Genomic DNA, 19,163 nt, shown 5'->3' with positions numbered 1-19,163 from the left:
ATATATATATATATATATATATATATATATATATATATATATATATATATATAAAATAAAGAAGAGACCAGCAACACCAGGGTTTCTGTGAGTAAAAAAGTGTTATTGCATATGTAACCGACGTTACGTTTCGGTCCCCATTGGGACCTTTCTCAAGGTGAAACATGTGCCAAACAATTCACTGAATAAATACCCTCCCCTCCCAAGTACAGACAGGAAGTGACCCTTCAGTAATTAGCATATAAAACAAACAATGCTCCATGTGCAAAAGTGCTAGTGCTTTCATAATAAACAGTTTACATCAACATCATCTGGTTGGTATGAGATAACAATAAAGTGCTTAATTCATATAAAAAATAAAATATCCTAAAAACACGTGGGAGTGTCCATTTGAAAGCTACTGTTATGGCATATAAATAATCATAAATTACATATATGTACCTCAAAGACACATATATATATATATATATATATAGAGTTATCTTTGATGGTCGACCACTTCTGGGTACCAACGGTCTTGATTTTCCTCCATTTGTACACAATCTGTCTGACTGTTTTGTTCGAGCCATGATACACATCCACAGGCTTTGCTTGATCCCCATTCTTTACATAAAACAGGGCCTCTCACTCACAACTGATTGTCATCCTATTGACTGCAAACAACTCCTTTAAGGTTGTTAAACAAAGTATTTCTCTGAAGGCACTAAAATATATAATGCTTTACTACTGTTAAATTGGTTTAACACCATTCTAGGGCAGGGCTGGGCCATGCTGGGCAGGCGCCCTAGGCAACCTGGCCCATCCGGCACCTGGTGCTTTCATGTGGTGCGCAGGCGCATTCGCCTTTTGACGTTCTCGCGCGTATGTGCCAAATGATGTTCGAAGTACAACTACTGGGCCAAATAGAAGAAAATTTTGGAGAGAGGTGACCGGACATGGGGTAGGTGTCAGAGAAGGCATGTGCGTGGCGCCCCCCTAGCTTTTGCGCCCTAGGCACGTGCCTACTCTGCCTACCCCTAGTTTCGGCCCTGTTCTAGGGCTTCATACCTTGACACCTACAACTTATTGTACATTATGTACATTATGTACAACTATAGTATAAACAAAAATGTTTATTCTATATACTATTGTCTACAAGAGCACCAAAACAATTGTCTACAAGAGCACGAAAAAAACTGCAACAAAGCTCGTGCATCTTTTTTCTCGAATGCTATCTTATTCAAAAATAAACCACAGCAAAATATTCTAACGTTTGTTACTTCTCAGTAAAAAAGTGTTAAGCCAGCGAGAATCATATTGTTCCATTAATTTTCAATGAGCCTAAAAAACTCAAATATTTTAATGAACTGGAAAAATATATAAAGTGGTGGTTAGAGTCTATTCCCACTGATTACTTTTGAACCTCGGCAGCTTTTTTCTGGCAACTGTTTTTTTCTGATAAAAATCTGTGTAAGATTTTAATTTAAAAGTTCTTGTTTATAGGGTATAATGCAAGATCTACAAATAGTTGTCATGCCACAAGGGTTTATCTCGCAGTGCCCTGATCTTAATCGCAGTAAGTATCACATTTTCTGATTTCATTACCAAAAACTGTTTTAAACACTAGTTCATTTTGTTAAAATACATTGCTATTTTCTCTCCTTCTCTCATATTACTTTTTCAGCATGCCCTACATGTAATGACTTTCATGGGCTTGTGCAGAAAATTATGGAGCTGCAAGACATATTGGCCAAGACATCAGCAAAGGTATTGTTTCATTTTACTTAGTAATAAGACTGGAGTTGACAGAGTGGCAGAATTTTTTCTATTTATTAGTGGGGTAAAAGACCTCAAATTTGTCAAGATGTATTAAACCGTGAGGCTGCTAAAAGTCTGAAAAAAAAGTACTCCATCTCAAAACTGTTGAGGTCACGTAGAATTCAATGGCAGATGCCCCTTTTACAATTGGAAGATACCATGATCTGCACTGGGTTTCATATAAGAATCTGAAAAAATTGTGGTTTTCTTGACAATAATCCCAAAAAGTCTGGGTTTTCAGCTGTCCAATTGAAAATAAAAATCACACTATTGGTTTTTATTCACAATTTTTAAAAAAAAACAAAACATTGGGGGCAGGGGCCTATAGATTATTAAAATAATACATTGGTGGCCAGGGGATTAAAAAAAAAAAGAAAACACAAATTGGTGTTCAGTATAATTGAACTAATAGTTACAGTACTTCAACTTTGCTTCCTTTCGTGACTTTGGGTCTTATCGCCGCTTCGGCTTCGGCTGTTTTCGTGGCTTCAGGTCCTTCAGATGTTCGGCTTTTTGGCACTTCCGCATTTCGGCTGTTCGGGATGGCCGCACGGCTTCGGCTCTTTCAAAATTGCAGCACTGCCAGGCCCCCCTTCATGCCCGGGCCTGGGACACTTGTCCCCCCTGTACCCCCTGATGAGCCCTGCATACATACTTTCAAAGGGGTTGAACTTGATGGACTTTGTCTTTTTTCAACCCGATTTAACTATGTAACTATAAATACATACGCGCAGTCTGCATAATAATGGCAGTCCTACTGGAGGCAAAGGGACTATTTTATTTGCATAAAGCTTGGACAATAATTTCTGAAATAAATATTTATTATGGCTTCTCTTAATAGCACGTCATGGATTATGTGTCTGGACTTTCATTTTTAAAAGTGAAATACATTGTGGGGACTGAATGTTGATAGAAAGGATACTGCAGGAGTACATTCCCTCACTTTTGTATGTGTTTATATCTGTATCTTACGCATTTGATTTCTGGCTGGAGTTTATCTGGAATTAAACCCCATTGTTTTGCAGTTCTTTTTCCAGTAAAGCAGATCCACCCTGAGCCCCTTTTAAATATAAACAAAGTTAGAAAATGTCTGATACCCATCCTATGTGTCTTCAGTGCAGCACCTTCTGCTAATGCTAGGAAAGTAATGAGTTAATATAGTGCCCTCTGTCTGACAAGTACCATTATGTATAAATTCATTAGTGCTGTAGCAAATAGTTATTAAGATGCACACTGGGCTCAGATTGCCGATGCTGCAGAACTGACAACATTTCTCACAGCTTGAGTGAGTGGCTTTCAGGCCCGGACTGGCAATCTGTGGGTTCTGGCAAATGCCAGAGGGGCTACTATAAGGTGCCATAGAAAGTCACTATTCAGTGGGCTGGTGGGGGCTGTTTGGGCCTCTGTGTGGGCTGATTGGGCCTCTGTGTACCTGAAATGCCAGGGCCTATTTTAATTCTCAGTCCGGGCCTGGTGGCTTTCATGTTCCCTCATTTCGCTTCATTTTTCTTGTCCTGAGGTTAGATATATTATATTACTGGTGTTGATGATTATTCTGGTCAACTCAGTTTTACATGTAAATTGCAGCAGATGCACATTTTATATATAGTGGTGTATAATCTGTGCACAAGATTCCCATTGCCCCTATTAAATATACACCTTTTGATATTTAGTACACTGCCACACAAAATGAATTAGAGGGGCGCCTAAGTAGCTTTGTTAAAATCATCCGCATGTCCTAGGTCAGTATTTTAATATGCATTATTCAAAGGGGTAGTTCAACTTTCAGGTAAATTTTAGTATGTTTAAGTATGACTAATTCTAAGGAACATTTCAATTGGCCTTCATTTTTTTATTTTTTTTGTATAGTTTTTGAATTATTTGCCTTCTTCTTCTGGCTCTTTTCAGCTTTCTAATGGGGGTTACTGACCCCTTCTAAAAAACAAACGCTCTGCAAGGCTGGAAATGTTTTGTTATTGCTACTTTTTATAACTCATATTTCTATTCAAGGCCTTGCTTATTCACATTCTAGTATTGTATTCAAACCAATGCATGGTTGCTAGGGTTATACCAGAAAATGTTACTCAGTTTGTTTTTGCTCAGTGCACATATTATATGTCTTTATATATAATGCTGCTAAGTATGGGATCAGTTGTCTGGAAACCCATTATCCAGAAAGCTCCGAATTACAGGAAGACCATTTCCCATAGACTCCATTTTAATCAAATAACTAAATTCTTAATATTTCTCTGTAATAATAAAACAGTAATTTTTGATTGATCCCAACTATGATATAATTAATGCAAAAAGGAAAGGTTGTGGGAGCACTCCCTGGCTAAATAAAAATGTACTAAAATACAATGGAAGTGCTACTGATCTGGCCAAATTAACTACAGATATCGAGAAAAAGAAGAGAAATTAATCCTTATTGGAGACAAAACAATCATACTGGGTTTATTTAATGTTTAAATGATTTTTAGTAGACTTAAGGTATGGAGATCCAGATTAGGTAAAGACCCCTTATCCAGAAAACCCCAGGTCCCGAGCATTCTGGATAAGAGGTCCCATAAGTGCATAGGTATAGTTTATACGTATCCATCTTCTAATTATTGCATACATGTTTTAACCATAGAGAAAACTGTAGTTGCTCCCATCTTACTAACGAAAGTGCTCTTGAAAATGCCATATTGCACCAGCATGTTGATTGCAAGAGATTTAGTCCTGAGCAAATCTATACATTTAAACTGATACAAAAATACACATAATTTTCTTGTAGCAAGATAAACGAAAAATAAAAAAGACATCTCAAATAAGTTTATATGAGATAACTAAGTTTCCAGTATAAAATATAGTCTTTGTGCTATAAGAGGAAAGAGCTCATACATATTCATACTCTTGCAGCTGAATAACAAATGATTAAATAAAATAGAACCTGATTTTTAATGCTGACTTCAGCAGAAAAATGATTAAATATGGTGAGATCCAATTCTATTGCTGGGCCTATGGACAGATTTCTCAAACCATTAAATTACTCATGCCTAAAGTCCCTGTCGCATCCCCAGCATATTTGTAAATTACACCCGTGTTTAAATACAGCCAGTCAAAACACATTTCACCGCTCATGAATTGACTGTACTGTATGTGTACATCATTTTTAGCATGATGTACATTAGCTATTAGTAAGACATTTTATAATGTCCTGCCAAATAAGAAAAGGTTGTGCTGGCAACAACAGTAAAATTGAGATGTTTTGATGGTGCACAAAAATTTAATTATGAAAAGGCATTAATATGCAGCTTGCATGTGTATCAAAACATCAAAGCCATGAGTAAAAAAATAGGGAAAGAAGATCCTGTGGTTGCTGGGGTCCCAGGAGCATATAATGTCCTTAACTGACCCTATCTGATGAACATTAAAGGAGACTCTGTGGTTTTTTTGGAAGGTATCCCCATGGGACCCCAGGTGCTAACTCCTTTTTGACATTCCATCCTCCTGTTCTATAAAAATGACTTCACTCCATTCAGTTGAATAGTTCTAGCTCACATAAGAATACAGTTTATTCATATGACCCTTAAATATTTACATTGAATTCAGATGTACAGAATAGGAGCTTATAATATATTTCTAGCCAGGTTGGGCCTTCTGTACAAATATAATAGGAACTTTAGTAGGTCATAGCTGCTTGAGTTTAATTAGTGCAAAATATCTTTTCAGCTTCCACTCAAATGAAAGGACACACTATGCACAGGAGGGTTGCTCTTCCCACAATAACTACTGTTCTGTCAGTTTAAGTGGAAATCATGCCTAAAGTATAAGTAGGGCACACTTTGTCTTTAACATCATACCCTAATCCTAATGTTAAAGTTCTGTCCTTGTACCAAACTGTACAAAATGTGTGTACTTGATTTAGAAAAATCATGTCCTGCTTTATTGTTCCATCAAATGTGCCATTCATTTCTAACTCTTGGATCTCATGGAATCAGGGATATATTGTGTCGTAACCTTTTTTTTTTCTTCCTCTTCCCAATGTGTCAAATATGTTTTCAGCTGTCAAGAGCTGAGCAGAGGATGAATAGGTTGGATCAATGCTATTGTGAGAGGTCTTGCACAGTAAAGGGCAACATCTACAGAGAGCTGGAATCTTGGATGGTTGGATGCAAAAAATGTACATGCACGGTATGCTAATCTGTCTATGTGTAGGGTTTTTTCATTGCAATTTTATGTAGGATACATTTTTTTCTTAAAGGACTAAGCTTTATCAGAAAGGTCTATGTAAATACAGTACATCAATAAACAATCAAAGTAATGCTGCTCTAAGTCCTCTGTCAAAATAAAAAATGCATTCCTTCTATTGTGCACACATGGGCTTCTGTATCAAACTACCTTCTTTCAGCTGAAATCTCCAGAGCACGGGTTGAGCATGCTCAGTTTGCTCCTCTCTTCTCCTCCCTTCTCCAATCCCAGAACAATAATGAAGCATGGAGAGACTCAGGCAGGAAGTGATGTCACACCAAGCTAATATGGCAGCTGCTATTCTAAACAAACAGACAGATAGGGATGGGCGAATTTGACCCGTTTCGTTTCGCCAAAAATTCTAAATGCGAAATGTCGCAGACGCCCATTAAAGTCTATGGGCGTCAAAAAATTGTTTAGTTGCGCGTCTTTTGGTTTGACGCACGCCGCCATACAAGTCTATGGGCGTCATTTTTTTGGCAAAACTAGGCGAAAAAAAATCGCCCATCCCTACAGACAGAACTTCAATAGCTGTTTACTTGGGAATGGTAACGCGTTCTACATAATAAATATAGTGTTCTAGCTTGCACTATTGTGGCTAATCTATTGGCAATAAACTGCCTCAGTACTAGCTTTCCCTCTCCTTTCATCACTTCTTTTTCATTAAATCATGGATTTCCAACCGGAATTCCTTAGTTGTTGCATTATTGAAATCAGCATTTTCCCATTCCTGGCAATTACTATTCAACATAAGATGAAGGGTCACAATATGCTAATTTTTTCATAACCAAACGGTATTCAAATAAAAGTGCTACAATATGTAATCCTTACATTTGTTAATGCTTCAGAAATGTAGGAAGCATAATATCTCCCCTCTGGCAACAAAAGATATATTTATAGTTTATATCTGGCATGAGTAATTTAGGAATGGTGCGGCTGGAAATATCTGAATGCCTGAGTAAAGAAATAAAAGTTGGTGTCCTTTCTCTGTATCCTGGTATTCTATAACATTATTAACTGTTACAATTTTTTGTATTCGAATTTTATATTATAGCCCACAGGGAACTGCTGTACTTATGGGCAATAATAATAATAATTGCTCTACATTCAGATAAGAACCTTCTGATGCATCTAAATTTTCCTTGCTTTATACATATAATTTATACTTATACAAAAGGTAAAACAAATATCAACCTTTCTAGGTCCTTTCCAGATAAAATATACAGTCAATCTATTCTACCTGGGATTCATATAATCTGCCAATTTAAGGCAAGACTCGTTGAATTCACCTCAGTTCCAGTGATTTAGTTGCCTTTTAATTTCTCATAATAGTTTAAAATATCTGTGAAATTGTGCTCAAGAAACATATAACAGATACTATAGGAGGAAGGAAACAGACCTGCCGCCCCAGACCCATGAGCACATTAACTGTGCACTCCCTGCTCCCCATTTCTGCTCTTTTCTGCCATGATCGCGAAAAGAAAATGTAAGGGTGTCAAAGGGGGTTACGGTTGGGACAGGGGGCCATGTAGGGTGGTGGAGGGGGGGCCTTCGGGTGTGGGCCCCGGTGCTACAGCCTTTGTGGGCCCAGTCTCCCGCAGTCCTACACTTGTTGTATTCATCCTTTGACTGTAACAGATGTTTATAATTTCATTTGATACAGACAGGAAAAGCAAATTTAAGTAACAAATGTCATTGCATCCAACAGTTTGTGCTTAATGTCTCAGTCTGTACCCTGTGCATTAACCTCATCCATCTGCATTTTTTAATACTACCACTAAGCTTGGATTTTTGAATCCAATGAATTGGCTTGAAATTAAAATACATTTACTAGCACATAGGACTCACAAATAAATGTTTAATACAACCTTAAACCAAACAGCATATGTTCTTGGATGGACAGATAGATGGGAATGCAAGATAATTGCATAGTCTTTTCCAACTGTGTACTGATACCATGTTCTCTGCCCATAATAAATGAAAGCGATATTATAAGATTCAGAGAAAGAAAGCACTGACATTTGCAGTGCCTTTCAGCAGCCCAGTGTAGAAATGAAGTAAGATGTTGCGTTAACTTTCAGAGCTGCACAGGCTTAATAAAAATGGAAACTACAGAGATCTAAAGCCCTCATAAAACATAAGGCTAGAGATTATGAAGGCAAAGCATAGCACTGCAGTAGCAGCATACAGTTACAGTTACAGGCACTTTCTGATAGTTAAGATCCATGGCTTCAACATTTTGACCTGAAGCTACATATAGAATGAGGATTCTTCTAGGCAAACCATTAGGGATACCACTGATTGGGCACAAAGCCTGCTATTCAGCACTTATGACTGAGGATTTATTTGCCCTTTAGAAATACTATACTGGCTCCTTGCAGGATAAACTACTCCAGAGAGTGTGTTTTTGCATAGTAATCATATTATGGATTAGAAGTCTATAGCCTATATATCAAATGTGGCATTTTGTCAAAGCACACCAACAAAATGCAAAAAATGCATAAAAATTGTGTTCTAGTGCTAACATTAGGTTTATGGTATAACTAATACAGGATGAAAATATGTATTTAACCTTTAAAGCATATATCATGGAATATTTTACTTCCACTACTTTTTTATGACGGTATCACAATCTGTCTTTCATCTAGATGGCTACATACTAGGATGTATTTGAGGCAAATGTAACATTTCTCTAGTCTAAAACAACAAAAAAATCTGAATATGAAAGTTACATCGTTTGTGAGCCAAATGCAGTCAAGTGTTGTTATGCTGATATGTGTATATTGTGGTGGATCAAACATATTTACATACAGATTACAATTGCACTTTTTTTATTTTACAGAATGGAACTGCTCAGTGTGAAACACTTACCTGTTCTGTGCCCAACTGTTTGAGTGGATTTTCTCCTGCATATGTTCCTGGCAAATGCTGCAAAGACTGTCAACGTGAGTTTCAAAATGCTTTAAATTTGCTCAGAAATAGTGGGATATGTTGTCATCTTCAACAAGATAGATTTTGACTTCAGTATTACCATATACTGGCTTTATTTTATATTGTGGCACACAGTGCAGCTGGTACACACATTCTTTATTTCCATTGCATCCTGATATTATAATTGAGATGAATTGCAGGCTGTAAATACTATTTACTTTACGTCACATTTTTCATGTTTTTTTTTAATGAAAAGCCCTTTGAGGAACAGTAACACCAACACCAACAGTAACATAATCTACTGTTACCCTGCACTGGTTTTGCTTTAGGAACACAACTATAGTTTTTATAAACCAGCTGCTGTGTTGCCATGGGAGCAGTCATTCAAGTATAAGATAGACAGTAGATAACAGATAAGTTTTGAAGAATCCCATTATATACTACAGTGCTTGTCTGTCATGTATCCTGTGCCTTTTCTCCTTTTTTCAGCTTTGAATGGCTGCCCCTTTGGCTACACAGAAGCTTGTTTATATAAACTATAGTAGTGTTTTTGAAGCAAACACACCTGTTTTACCAATGCAGTGCAACAGTACATTATATTTCCAGTACTTTTTGGTGTTACTGTTTCTTTAACAGTGTATGAAAGACAAAATTCACTATGTCTTACACAGAATGCAGCACTTTCCCCCTGTAATTCCAGTATTATTGCAGCCACAAAAGGAAATTGCATCTATGCACTTTCCATCTCTTCCTGTCAAAATGACATCTGAGTATGATTCTTTATGCACAAGTCAACTGCACATATTGAGAGTAGAATTACTGTTACCTTGAAGGTGGTAGTAGCTGCAGGGCTCCCCTGTTTCAATAGGTGCAGCCAAACGTGTGTCACAAAAGAAGGTAGGATACATGCACCAGGGAAGTGCAGGGAGCCCCTTTTGGACAAAAGAATTTTTAATGGATGGCATTAATACACACATTGATTGTGCCTAATTTTGCATAAATGTAACTGTGGTTGTGGCGATTAAAGAACCCTTTTATGTGTCGAATAATGGCCACATTTCAAGGAGAAGGAAAATATAATCACAGGTGAGTGCCGAATATAAAGTGCCTCCCAGTGATTATAATGACTTACCCGAGACTTTGGTCTAGTCCTTTTTCACTGAAAGCTGCATCTGCCTGGGATACTAATGTAGGAGCACCACACCACTCTCTATCTTATTTCTCCTGGATCATCTTTATGGACTGGTCAGGAAGTGCATGTGCAGTAGAGTGAAAAGCTAAAAACCGTAGGAGCAAAACAATGGCTTTTCACTATACTGCAGATGGGCATGTGTCCAGGCCCAAAGGGAAGCTCCAAGAAGCAAAAGAAGATTGCAAGGTGGTGTTCCTAGTAGTACCCCTGGTCAGAGCATTTTTCCAGTGAACAGGAGCTCCATCCCAAAGTCTCAGGTAAGTTGTTATAATCACTGAGTAGGCGTCTACACTTGGGACCCTTCCTGTGATTATACTTTTCCTTAAAGTGTTTGTGTGTTACTAGATTTAGTTTACTAACCAATAAATTGCACAAATGACCAGTGGCATATGTCACTAACAATGCAGGAAAGGAAAATTCTTGAAATGGAGTTCCTCACAATGATCTAAGTTTAGGAAGGACTCTAATCAATAGTTAGGGGTCGAATATCGAGGGTTAATTAACCCTCGATATTCGACTAGGAATTAAAATCCTTCGACTTCAAATATCGAAGTCGAAGGATTTAGCGCAGATCGTTCGATCGAACGATCGAAGGATAATTCAAAGGATTTTAATCCAACGATCGAAGGAATATCCTTCGATCAAAAAAAGTTAGCCAAGCCTATGGGGACCTTCCCCATAGGCTAACATTGACTTTGGTAGCTTTTAGATGGCGAACTAGGGGGTCAAAGTTTTTTTAAAGAGACAGTACTTCGACTATCGAATGGTCGAATAGTCGAACGATTTTTAGTTCGAATCCTTCGAAGGTCGAAGTGGCCCAAAAGTTTTTTACCTTCGAATCCTTCACTCGAAGTTAGTGAATTGGCCACCAAGTGTGTCGCTGAAATGAAAAAAAGGTAATTATATATATAAAAAAGTAAATAAATAATTATGAGATTGATACAAACTGATAGTCAATTGTTGCTCACAGCTGCATCTTTTGCATGGGGTAAATAACTAAGAAAATATATCTTATAAATAATGGGAGTAACATCTGAAAATATACCCTTTGGATGATGGGAAGCCAGGGGGTCTAGTATAGGCTAAATGAGATCCATACTAATAACTACAGTTGCCCTAAACAATTCTGATGAGCAGCTCAATATCTTCTAATTACGAGAATGTACAAAATATGTTGTTAATTATCTTATTGTTTATGTAAAATTTCAATAGAAAAGTTTGAAAGAAAAATAATGTACAAATATGAAAGTTCCTTAGTAAACTTCAAGTAGACTCCTCCTCCAAATACTGTATATGTCAGTACCTGTACTTATTCATCTCGACTGTCTAAAATACCCATCTTCTCTGCACCAAAGCACCTTCTGTATATTTAATGTTTCAGGCAGGTGCAGCTCTTGTATTGAATGTGATTACTATGTGAATCCTTGGCAATCTTGAGAGCTGCTGCCCCAGCCAATCATTTACTTTCTAAAGAATGGTATTCTGGGGGTACATGTGCTCATTTTGCCAGTACTTTGTCAAGTATTTCAGAAACTTAGCTAATGTTCCCTGAACTGCTTCCAATTTTCAAAATAAGAACAAATAAGTTTATAGAAGAAACATTAAACTGCCTTCCTACTGATTTATTTATACTGTAGGTGCAGCACAAACATAAATATGGCATTATTCTCAGGGTTAGGGTGCATTTAATAAACTCTGATGAAGTGTCAGGTTTTCTGACACGAAACGCGTTAGATGTGAATCCCCCTCCCTAGCAATTGTAAAGCGCTCAATAAAGCCAACATATTAATACTAACTTGCCAGACTCCGTGAATGCTTTGAACAGCGCTCTGTAACGGTAACAGAAGCGTGAAGTGGAAGCCGGCTAGAAGGAGCCGATCTATCGCGAGAGCTGCGGCTTAGCAGGAGTTGGCATACAAGGGAAGCGCTCCGCCATCAGCCACATCGCATTCTTTCGCTTGCATTTAAAAAACCCCCGATTTAGTAACAATATATTCGTTAATTATCATTATCATTAACTAATGGTATTATTTCATATATGGCAGCATACATTTTTTTCCAATCCTATTCTTTTTCATGTAAATAGTTTAATAAAGCCTGTTTCTCTTACTAAATCGTTCAAAGAAGCATTCAAATTAAGATACGTAGGCAGTCAAAAATGCCCTGCTTAGAAGCAAAGGAAATAAATTATTTAGGCTGCTGGTATATCCTATTTTTAGTCTTCTGCAAAAATGAATTAGGTAGTGCCTGCTGATTTGGAAAAAAGGGTTCGCTTAGAAAGATAAAGCTATAGAAATAGCATTAATGGTTAGTAATTGTGTACCAAAGTATAATTAGAGCTGTGGAACAAGTACAGCTGAAGAAGGTTAGTTATGAAAGCATGTGGTTTTTTGTACTTGGTGGCAACATGTTTTACATGTTTTATTCGAATTATGTAGTGTATAGATAACCTTTCTATATTGCAGTTTTTCCATTTATTCTCTGAAGGTTTATCTGTATACTACATTCATCTCGTTGCTATGGAGTTAAAAGGAAAAGCAGTGCAGCGTGGAGAAAACAGATATTGCTAACACCCCCACAAAGCTGTAGACATGAAACCATGCGATATCTCAAGGTGCCATGCTTTTTTATATACCTCAAAAGAGGTCAAAGCAAAAACAAGTTTCTGTGTCTCTCCACCTGCCTGATCAGGTGCCTCTGTTCATGTAGTCAGTGACATTGCTCGCCTTTTGGTTTCCAGTTGTTGTCTACAACATTTATTGTGTATCATATTTTGCTGCATGCTGGAAATTTTAGTCCAGCAGTACCTAGAGATCCCAAAGTTGAAGTTGGCACATGTGCCATATTGGGCTGTAAAGTCACCGTGGGCCACTGCATATTGTATTCAAATTCCTGCAGTGTTCATAAATAAAGACATTGTGGGTTGTGTGCATCTCAGAAATGATGGAAGGATGAGAAGTGTGAGTAAATCCCCCATCATTATCAAGGGTAAGACTTCAGATGACAAGATAGTTTAATACATCACACAAAGCCTATCACTGAGGTGGCAGTCCATTCCCCAGACAGTGTATATATGATGCCAAAAGACTTACACCTGTCACCCTTCCAATGCACAAGGTGCATTCCAAGGACACTGGAGACTGTGAAATAGAAGGAACAACCTTACACATAATTCTGCTGTAGATCAGCAGAGAAATCTCTGCCACTTCTAAAGTTATGTAGTGAGGAACATATATGGAGGGCTGGCAGGCAAATTTTTCTACGCTGTATAATGTTATCTGTCACCTCAGTGTTTTCATTAATTGAAGCCTCTAACTCCCAACAGAATTTGTACCTACATCAGTAACAGAAGGAGCACTGATCAATCTGTTACCAACAATGCACACTGTTTTACATATCTATGTGACTATACTACCACCGTCATAATGTTATTTAATAAATTAATAATGACATTTGCAGTTGAAATGTCCCATATAATAAAGGGTTTAAAATGGGGGGGGGTGATTTTATCAAGGTTCAAATTTGATCAAATATGATTAGGAGAGGACCTAATTAGAAAGATGAGTCTTAAAAAGTAACCATAACAATAAGTCTGTAGCATTAAAGATCACTTGCTTTTAGATGGGGTCAGTGACCCCCTCATTTGAAAGCAGGAATGAGTCAGAAGGCAGCAAATAAATACAAAAACTATTTTAAAACATGAAGACCAACTGAAAAGTTACTTAGAATTGGCAGTTTTATAACATACTAAAAGTTAACTTAATGGCGAACCACTCCTTTAAAGCAAGCTTAGACAAACAAGGTGCTTTACATTTTTACAGTAAAGTAATAAAACAGGCTCTTCCCAGAGATGCAAATTAGAGAGGAGTAGTCCCATGCCTTCTTGGCACATAGTGCCTGAATGCAAGGAAAAAAATGTAAACGCCACATTCTAAAAAAATGTTTGCACAGGACAGAACTACATGAATAAGAGAAGAAAAGTCAATTAGTATTGGATAGTATTAAAAAGTACAAAAATGTAATTATGTTTGTAAAAACAAACAAAAATAAAAAAATACCTACTTTGACAACTTAGAAAGAAAGCATTACATCTCTATAAATTTCTCTTTTAGAAGATATCAGATTTTCTCCCCCACTTGTCATCATATATGAATGCCTTAGCAGTCAGTAGTCAGTTTATTGGCTTGAAACAAGGTTGGGAGAATTGCAGATTCACAATCCACTGGCAGTTTTATTCATATTACGGTTCAGCAGAGCAAGACAAGCTTAGTAGCTCACATGGCTTTGTGTGATTAAATATTGTCAATTTAACACACACACTACACTTCCAATGCATTTCTAAACTACATTTTGCCAGTTTCAGTTAGTGGCTAGATTGTTGCTTTTCTTGAGAACCTAGTGTGTTTTTGAAAAGGTTTCTATGTAAGAAATGACTGCGAGTGAGAAATGAAAATAAAATACAGCTGATTGTTCTCCTACCTCTGTTTTCTGCTGATGGAGGTGGATAGCCAATTGCCTTCAGCACTGAAGTACCTGTTCCAAGCAATAGCTAGTGAAGTGTAAGAACCCCTAAAGTACATATCTGTCAGTATCAATTCAGATGAATTCTTTTAATGCTTTAAAAAGAAATTCCCATTGCTTTTGTAAAAAATATATATACACACGCACACTTAGCTGGATTTAGCAGCAAAGTCTGTCTTAGTGATATTCTTTTTTTTATCATGACTGATACTTAAATTACTATAGTATTATAGCACAGAAATGCATGTATTTTGCAGGTTGCATATAGGATATGTAGATATCAGTATGACTGAGGGTCGTCGGTGGGTCTCTGGGTTGCTATTGCAATATAAACTTATTTTTTACCTCCCTCTTTTTATGATGATGTAACTGGTCAGATTTTCAGTAAAACAGTTGTTGGTTGGATTGGGTAGTAGGTGGGTTTGAATGGATAAACATGCAGGATTGTGGTTCCAAGATACAAGTCTGCAGATTTGTGCAAGTATATCGTTTCTGTAAACATTCAAGCTTCTTATTGAGATTTTGGAAAAAATAATACATAATTTTATAGACAGAAAATTAAGAAAGCTTCCACTTGACTCTCGTTAAAACTGAACTTGACACTGATAAGAGGGCTGGCCTCAGAGTGTAACAAACACTGCTATAACTGCTCTAATAGATTCTCCATAAAGAGAAGCCAGACACCCACAGTTCCTTCAGGAAAACTGAAATACACAAAGAAGGGTTCCAAAGAGGGATCATTTAGATGACTATTTTTTTGTAAACCTATTGGAATTTTACATGTATTTGCAGACCTGGATTTGAGGAAATGCCACCAAGGCCGGGGCCTTAGGCAGCAGGATTTTTGGGGGCAGCATGCCCAACCACAGCCACATTGGTTCAGAAACACTGGGGATGAGCAGGAGATACAATAGGTTTTTAAATTTCTGTGCACCAAACCCCATTGCTCTGGTCTCCAGGCGATGAATGTCAGCGGGCAGAGGGGTGCCCACTATGTAAATCCGGCCTTGTGAATTTGCATTGATTGGTTATGCATAATGTTGTGGTTTTCCATTACCGTTTCTAATAGCTGCAGGTCTTACACAGTCATTAGCATTATCTTTCTCTTTTTGTATTATGCATGACCTACCTATACATCTTTTATAATGTACCAGTTTTCACATACTAGACTCAATAAAGTGATGAATGGTGCCTCTTCATGTCTTGTCTTCAGTCATTAATGATTTCAGGCATAATTAAATGGTGTTTCTGCAATCTAATTTCAACCAGACTAAGGACAGCCACAGGTTAAATAACTAGACAACGCAGAGTGCTTGTAATGAAATTAGGCGGCACAAAGTATTTCATTAATTAACTGCTTTAGCAGGAGTTTACAAGCAAGCTAAGATAGCTCCAGCAATGAATTTAAAATTTTTATAACCTTACAGTCTAGTCACTTGTGGAAGAAATTTTCTAGATTGTGAATGTGTAAGTAAGAACATTAAGTAAGACCTTTATTATTTTCCCAGTTCCTAGTAAACATTTACACACTCAAGGGGCCATAGACAGCAGGTTCTTTACAGGTGCCCAAATTGTAATATTGCAGAAATACAGACAGAATCTGTAAGAGTTAGGTAGTGCAAAGTGCTAAAATACAAGCAAAATTTTGTATGCTTAAATGCTGATCACAAAAGTAGGGTGCTTACACATCACTGTGAGCACCAATTACCAGATTCAGCCTGCTCTAATGATTTGTCTACAGTGTTATGCAAGTTGCAATAAACAGCGCCCATGTATTCAAGGGAGCATTAAAATAAAACCCTGCAGTAAGTTGGTGCTATTTCCAGGGTTCCCTTAGAGTGTTGTGACAACACATGCAACTGATTTGCACCCAGAGATTTACGCTATGTGTGTCAAAAAGCTGGAAGTGATGACAATGCATAAAGGGCTTAGAAAAACCTGTGCATGATTCAACAAAGCCAATGCTACGTTGTACCCTCATCTATAGATCTTGTGCAAGTTCTAACGCATGCTGTTTTGTGTCTGTTCAAAACAATGCTAGAATTTTTAAATAAAAATATGCATTTGGAGTCAAAATGGTGATTTGCTTCAGTTTTTGCATTCTGTACATTGGAAAAATGTATTTTTGTAGTAGCTCAGCTCAGCAGCAGAATCCTCAACAAGCATCTAGACGGGAATATGATTACTCTTTTAGATTGTATTGAGGGTTTATGAACTAGCTTTATTAACATGAGCTGAGAAAATACTGAATTCCATTGAAGCAGCTCTGTCAAGTGTCAAGCATTTAGCATGACAGTCACGCTCTCCTACTGAGAGAACTAAATGTCACACAATGTAGCAACCCTGATAGGCCTACAGAAAACTGAACTGATACATTGAAATTTAGTTTATGCTGCTGTGCAGCACTAAGAATAAATCTCTGCAGTGTAATTTCTGGCCTATAGTCATGGCCTGGCAGGTATTAGGCTTTGTAGTGTCACTGGCCTCTAGTCATTGTCTGGTAAATGCAATTTTTTTTGCCTTTTTCAGGTCCTGAATTGCTGCAAGTCTCTGTTCTCTAGTTTACATTACAATAGACCCATTGAAAAAGTCAATCCCAAATCCTCTAAAACTTGTAGTTTGCAAAATTAGAGATGTAGGATTAAGGAAAAGAATAAAGTTTAAACCTCTTTTGATATAAATACCATCCAAGGAATGGGTGACAGTATCCTAGACAGAAAAAAATAATGAAAATATTGCAAGTTATCTGTTTCTATATTTTCATATGAATGTGACCTAAAAGGTCATCTGATTTTCAAACAAGTCCAAAAAGTAGATGAAGAAAGCCTAATTAAACAAAAAGTATTATATTTGGTCATGTAAAAAAGATCCAATTACATATCCGCATGTGGCAAAGGTAAGTAAATCCTTAGGATTATCATATAATTTGAAGGTGAAATCAGAGTCTGGTGTTTTCAGTCAATGGGACTGCAATCATGTGCAAATGAGAGACCCTGTTTAAAGAACGAGGATACAGCAAAGCCTGACCACACATACTGCGGTTGTGTATCATGGCTCAAACAAAGGAGTTTTCTGAGGACCACATAAAAAGGGTTGCTGATGCCCATAAAGCTGGAAAAGGTTCTATCTCTAAAAAGTTTGGACTCCACCAATCACCAGTCAGACAGAGTGTGTACCCTACCCAGAAGTGGTCAACCATGAAAGATAACTCCAACTGAAAAGAGTCAAAGAGGTTACAAAGGAACCCAGGGTAACTTCTAAGCAACTCACAATGTCTCACATTGTCGAATGTTGATGTACACCATCACTGAATAGCAATGGTGTGTATGACAGGGTAGCAAGGAGAAAACCACTGCTCTCCCCCCAAAATATTGCTGAGCATTTACAGTTTGTTAAAGATCATGTGGAAAACCAGGAGGATACTGGGAAGAATGTTTTGTGGACGGATGAAGCCAAAATAGAACTTTTTGACTTAAATGAGGAGCATTACATTTGGAGGAAGAAAATACTGCATAACCATATCTCATCTGTGAAACATGGTGGTGGAAGTGTTCTGGTTTGGGCCTGTTCTGCTGCATCTGGGCCTTAACAGCTATCCATCATTGATGGAACAATAAATTCTGAACTATACCAGCGAATTATAAAGTAAAAATGTCAAGATATCTGTCTGTGAACTAAAGCTCAAGAAACAGTGGGTCATACAGCAAGACAACAATCCTAAACACACAAGTTGTTTAATTAAAGAATGGTTAAAGAAGAATAAAGTGAATGTTCTGGAACGGCCAAGTCCTGACCAGTGCTGATCAGTATCCTAATTCTACATGGTACAGTCATTGTTAGCCCTTCTGGGCAAGATACACTTTTCTGGAGTGTTTACAGTGGCATTTCATTAGAAATCAATCCTACTTTCAATGATTTCTTCAGCCAGTACCTGTGTGTGAGGCAAAGTTAAAAAAATGCATTGTCTAATTGATTAACTGGTCTACTGAGGTTTATCATTTCAGTAAATCAGTAAAAAAAAGCCCATTAGGTTTGTCTGACAAGTTCATTTCACAGAAAGCCCACGCAGATAATTTCTCCTAATAATAAACGTATGCTGCTTTGTTTCTGGCAAGTAAACTGTTATGTTTTAGATGGCCAAGGATGAGTACACTTTAACAGTGCTTTATTATCAGGCTCATGCAGCTCTTACACAACAGTAACTTTCACTTTTAAGCTGTCCAGGAAGCATGCACAGTATAAGTCTGAACATAGTGACATCTACAAGCCATTTGTATAAACACCACATATTCCCCCTATAGTAGGAAAGCATTTTGGCAAATGTACTAAACAACAGCAATGCATTTTAAAGCCAAAATATACATTCTTCACATCACATAGTCCTTGGTCCATGCAGTTAGTTTTCTGATTCTCTCAGTACACCTTATAGGTTCACTTTCTTCAGGCCTATTGAAGTTGGCATCAGTAGTAGGAAAATGTCCTTCATCAA

General features: G+C 37.3%; 1 protein-coding gene across 1 annotated transcript in view; it reads left to right on the top strand.

Annotated features, from left to right (window-relative positions):
- nell2.S (neural EGFL like 2 S homeolog) overlaps positions 1 to 19,163 on the top strand; it is a 132,198-nt gene that overhangs the window by 38,783 nt on the left and 74,252 nt on the right. Inside the window, exons 6-9 of the mRNA XM_018255905.2 lie at positions 1,483 to 1,555; positions 1,664 to 1,746; positions 5,845 to 5,973; positions 8,873 to 8,975. Of these exons, the coding sequence (XP_018111394.1) occupies positions 1,483 to 1,555; positions 1,664 to 1,746; positions 5,845 to 5,973; positions 8,873 to 8,975 (388 nt within the window). The remainder of the gene's footprint in view (positions 1 to 1,482; positions 1,556 to 1,663; positions 1,747 to 5,844; positions 5,974 to 8,872; positions 8,976 to 19,163) is intronic.

This window comes from Xenopus laevis, chromosome 3S (assembly GCF_017654675.1).
Source record: "Xenopus laevis strain J_2021 chromosome 3S, Xenopus_laevis_v10.1, whole genome shotgun sequence".
Classification (NCBI taxonomy): Eukaryota; Metazoa; Chordata; class Amphibia; order Anura; family Pipidae; genus Xenopus; species Xenopus laevis.
The sequence above is the reverse complement of the archived record's forward strand: the minus strand, read 5'-3'. Positions and strand labels throughout refer to the sequence as shown.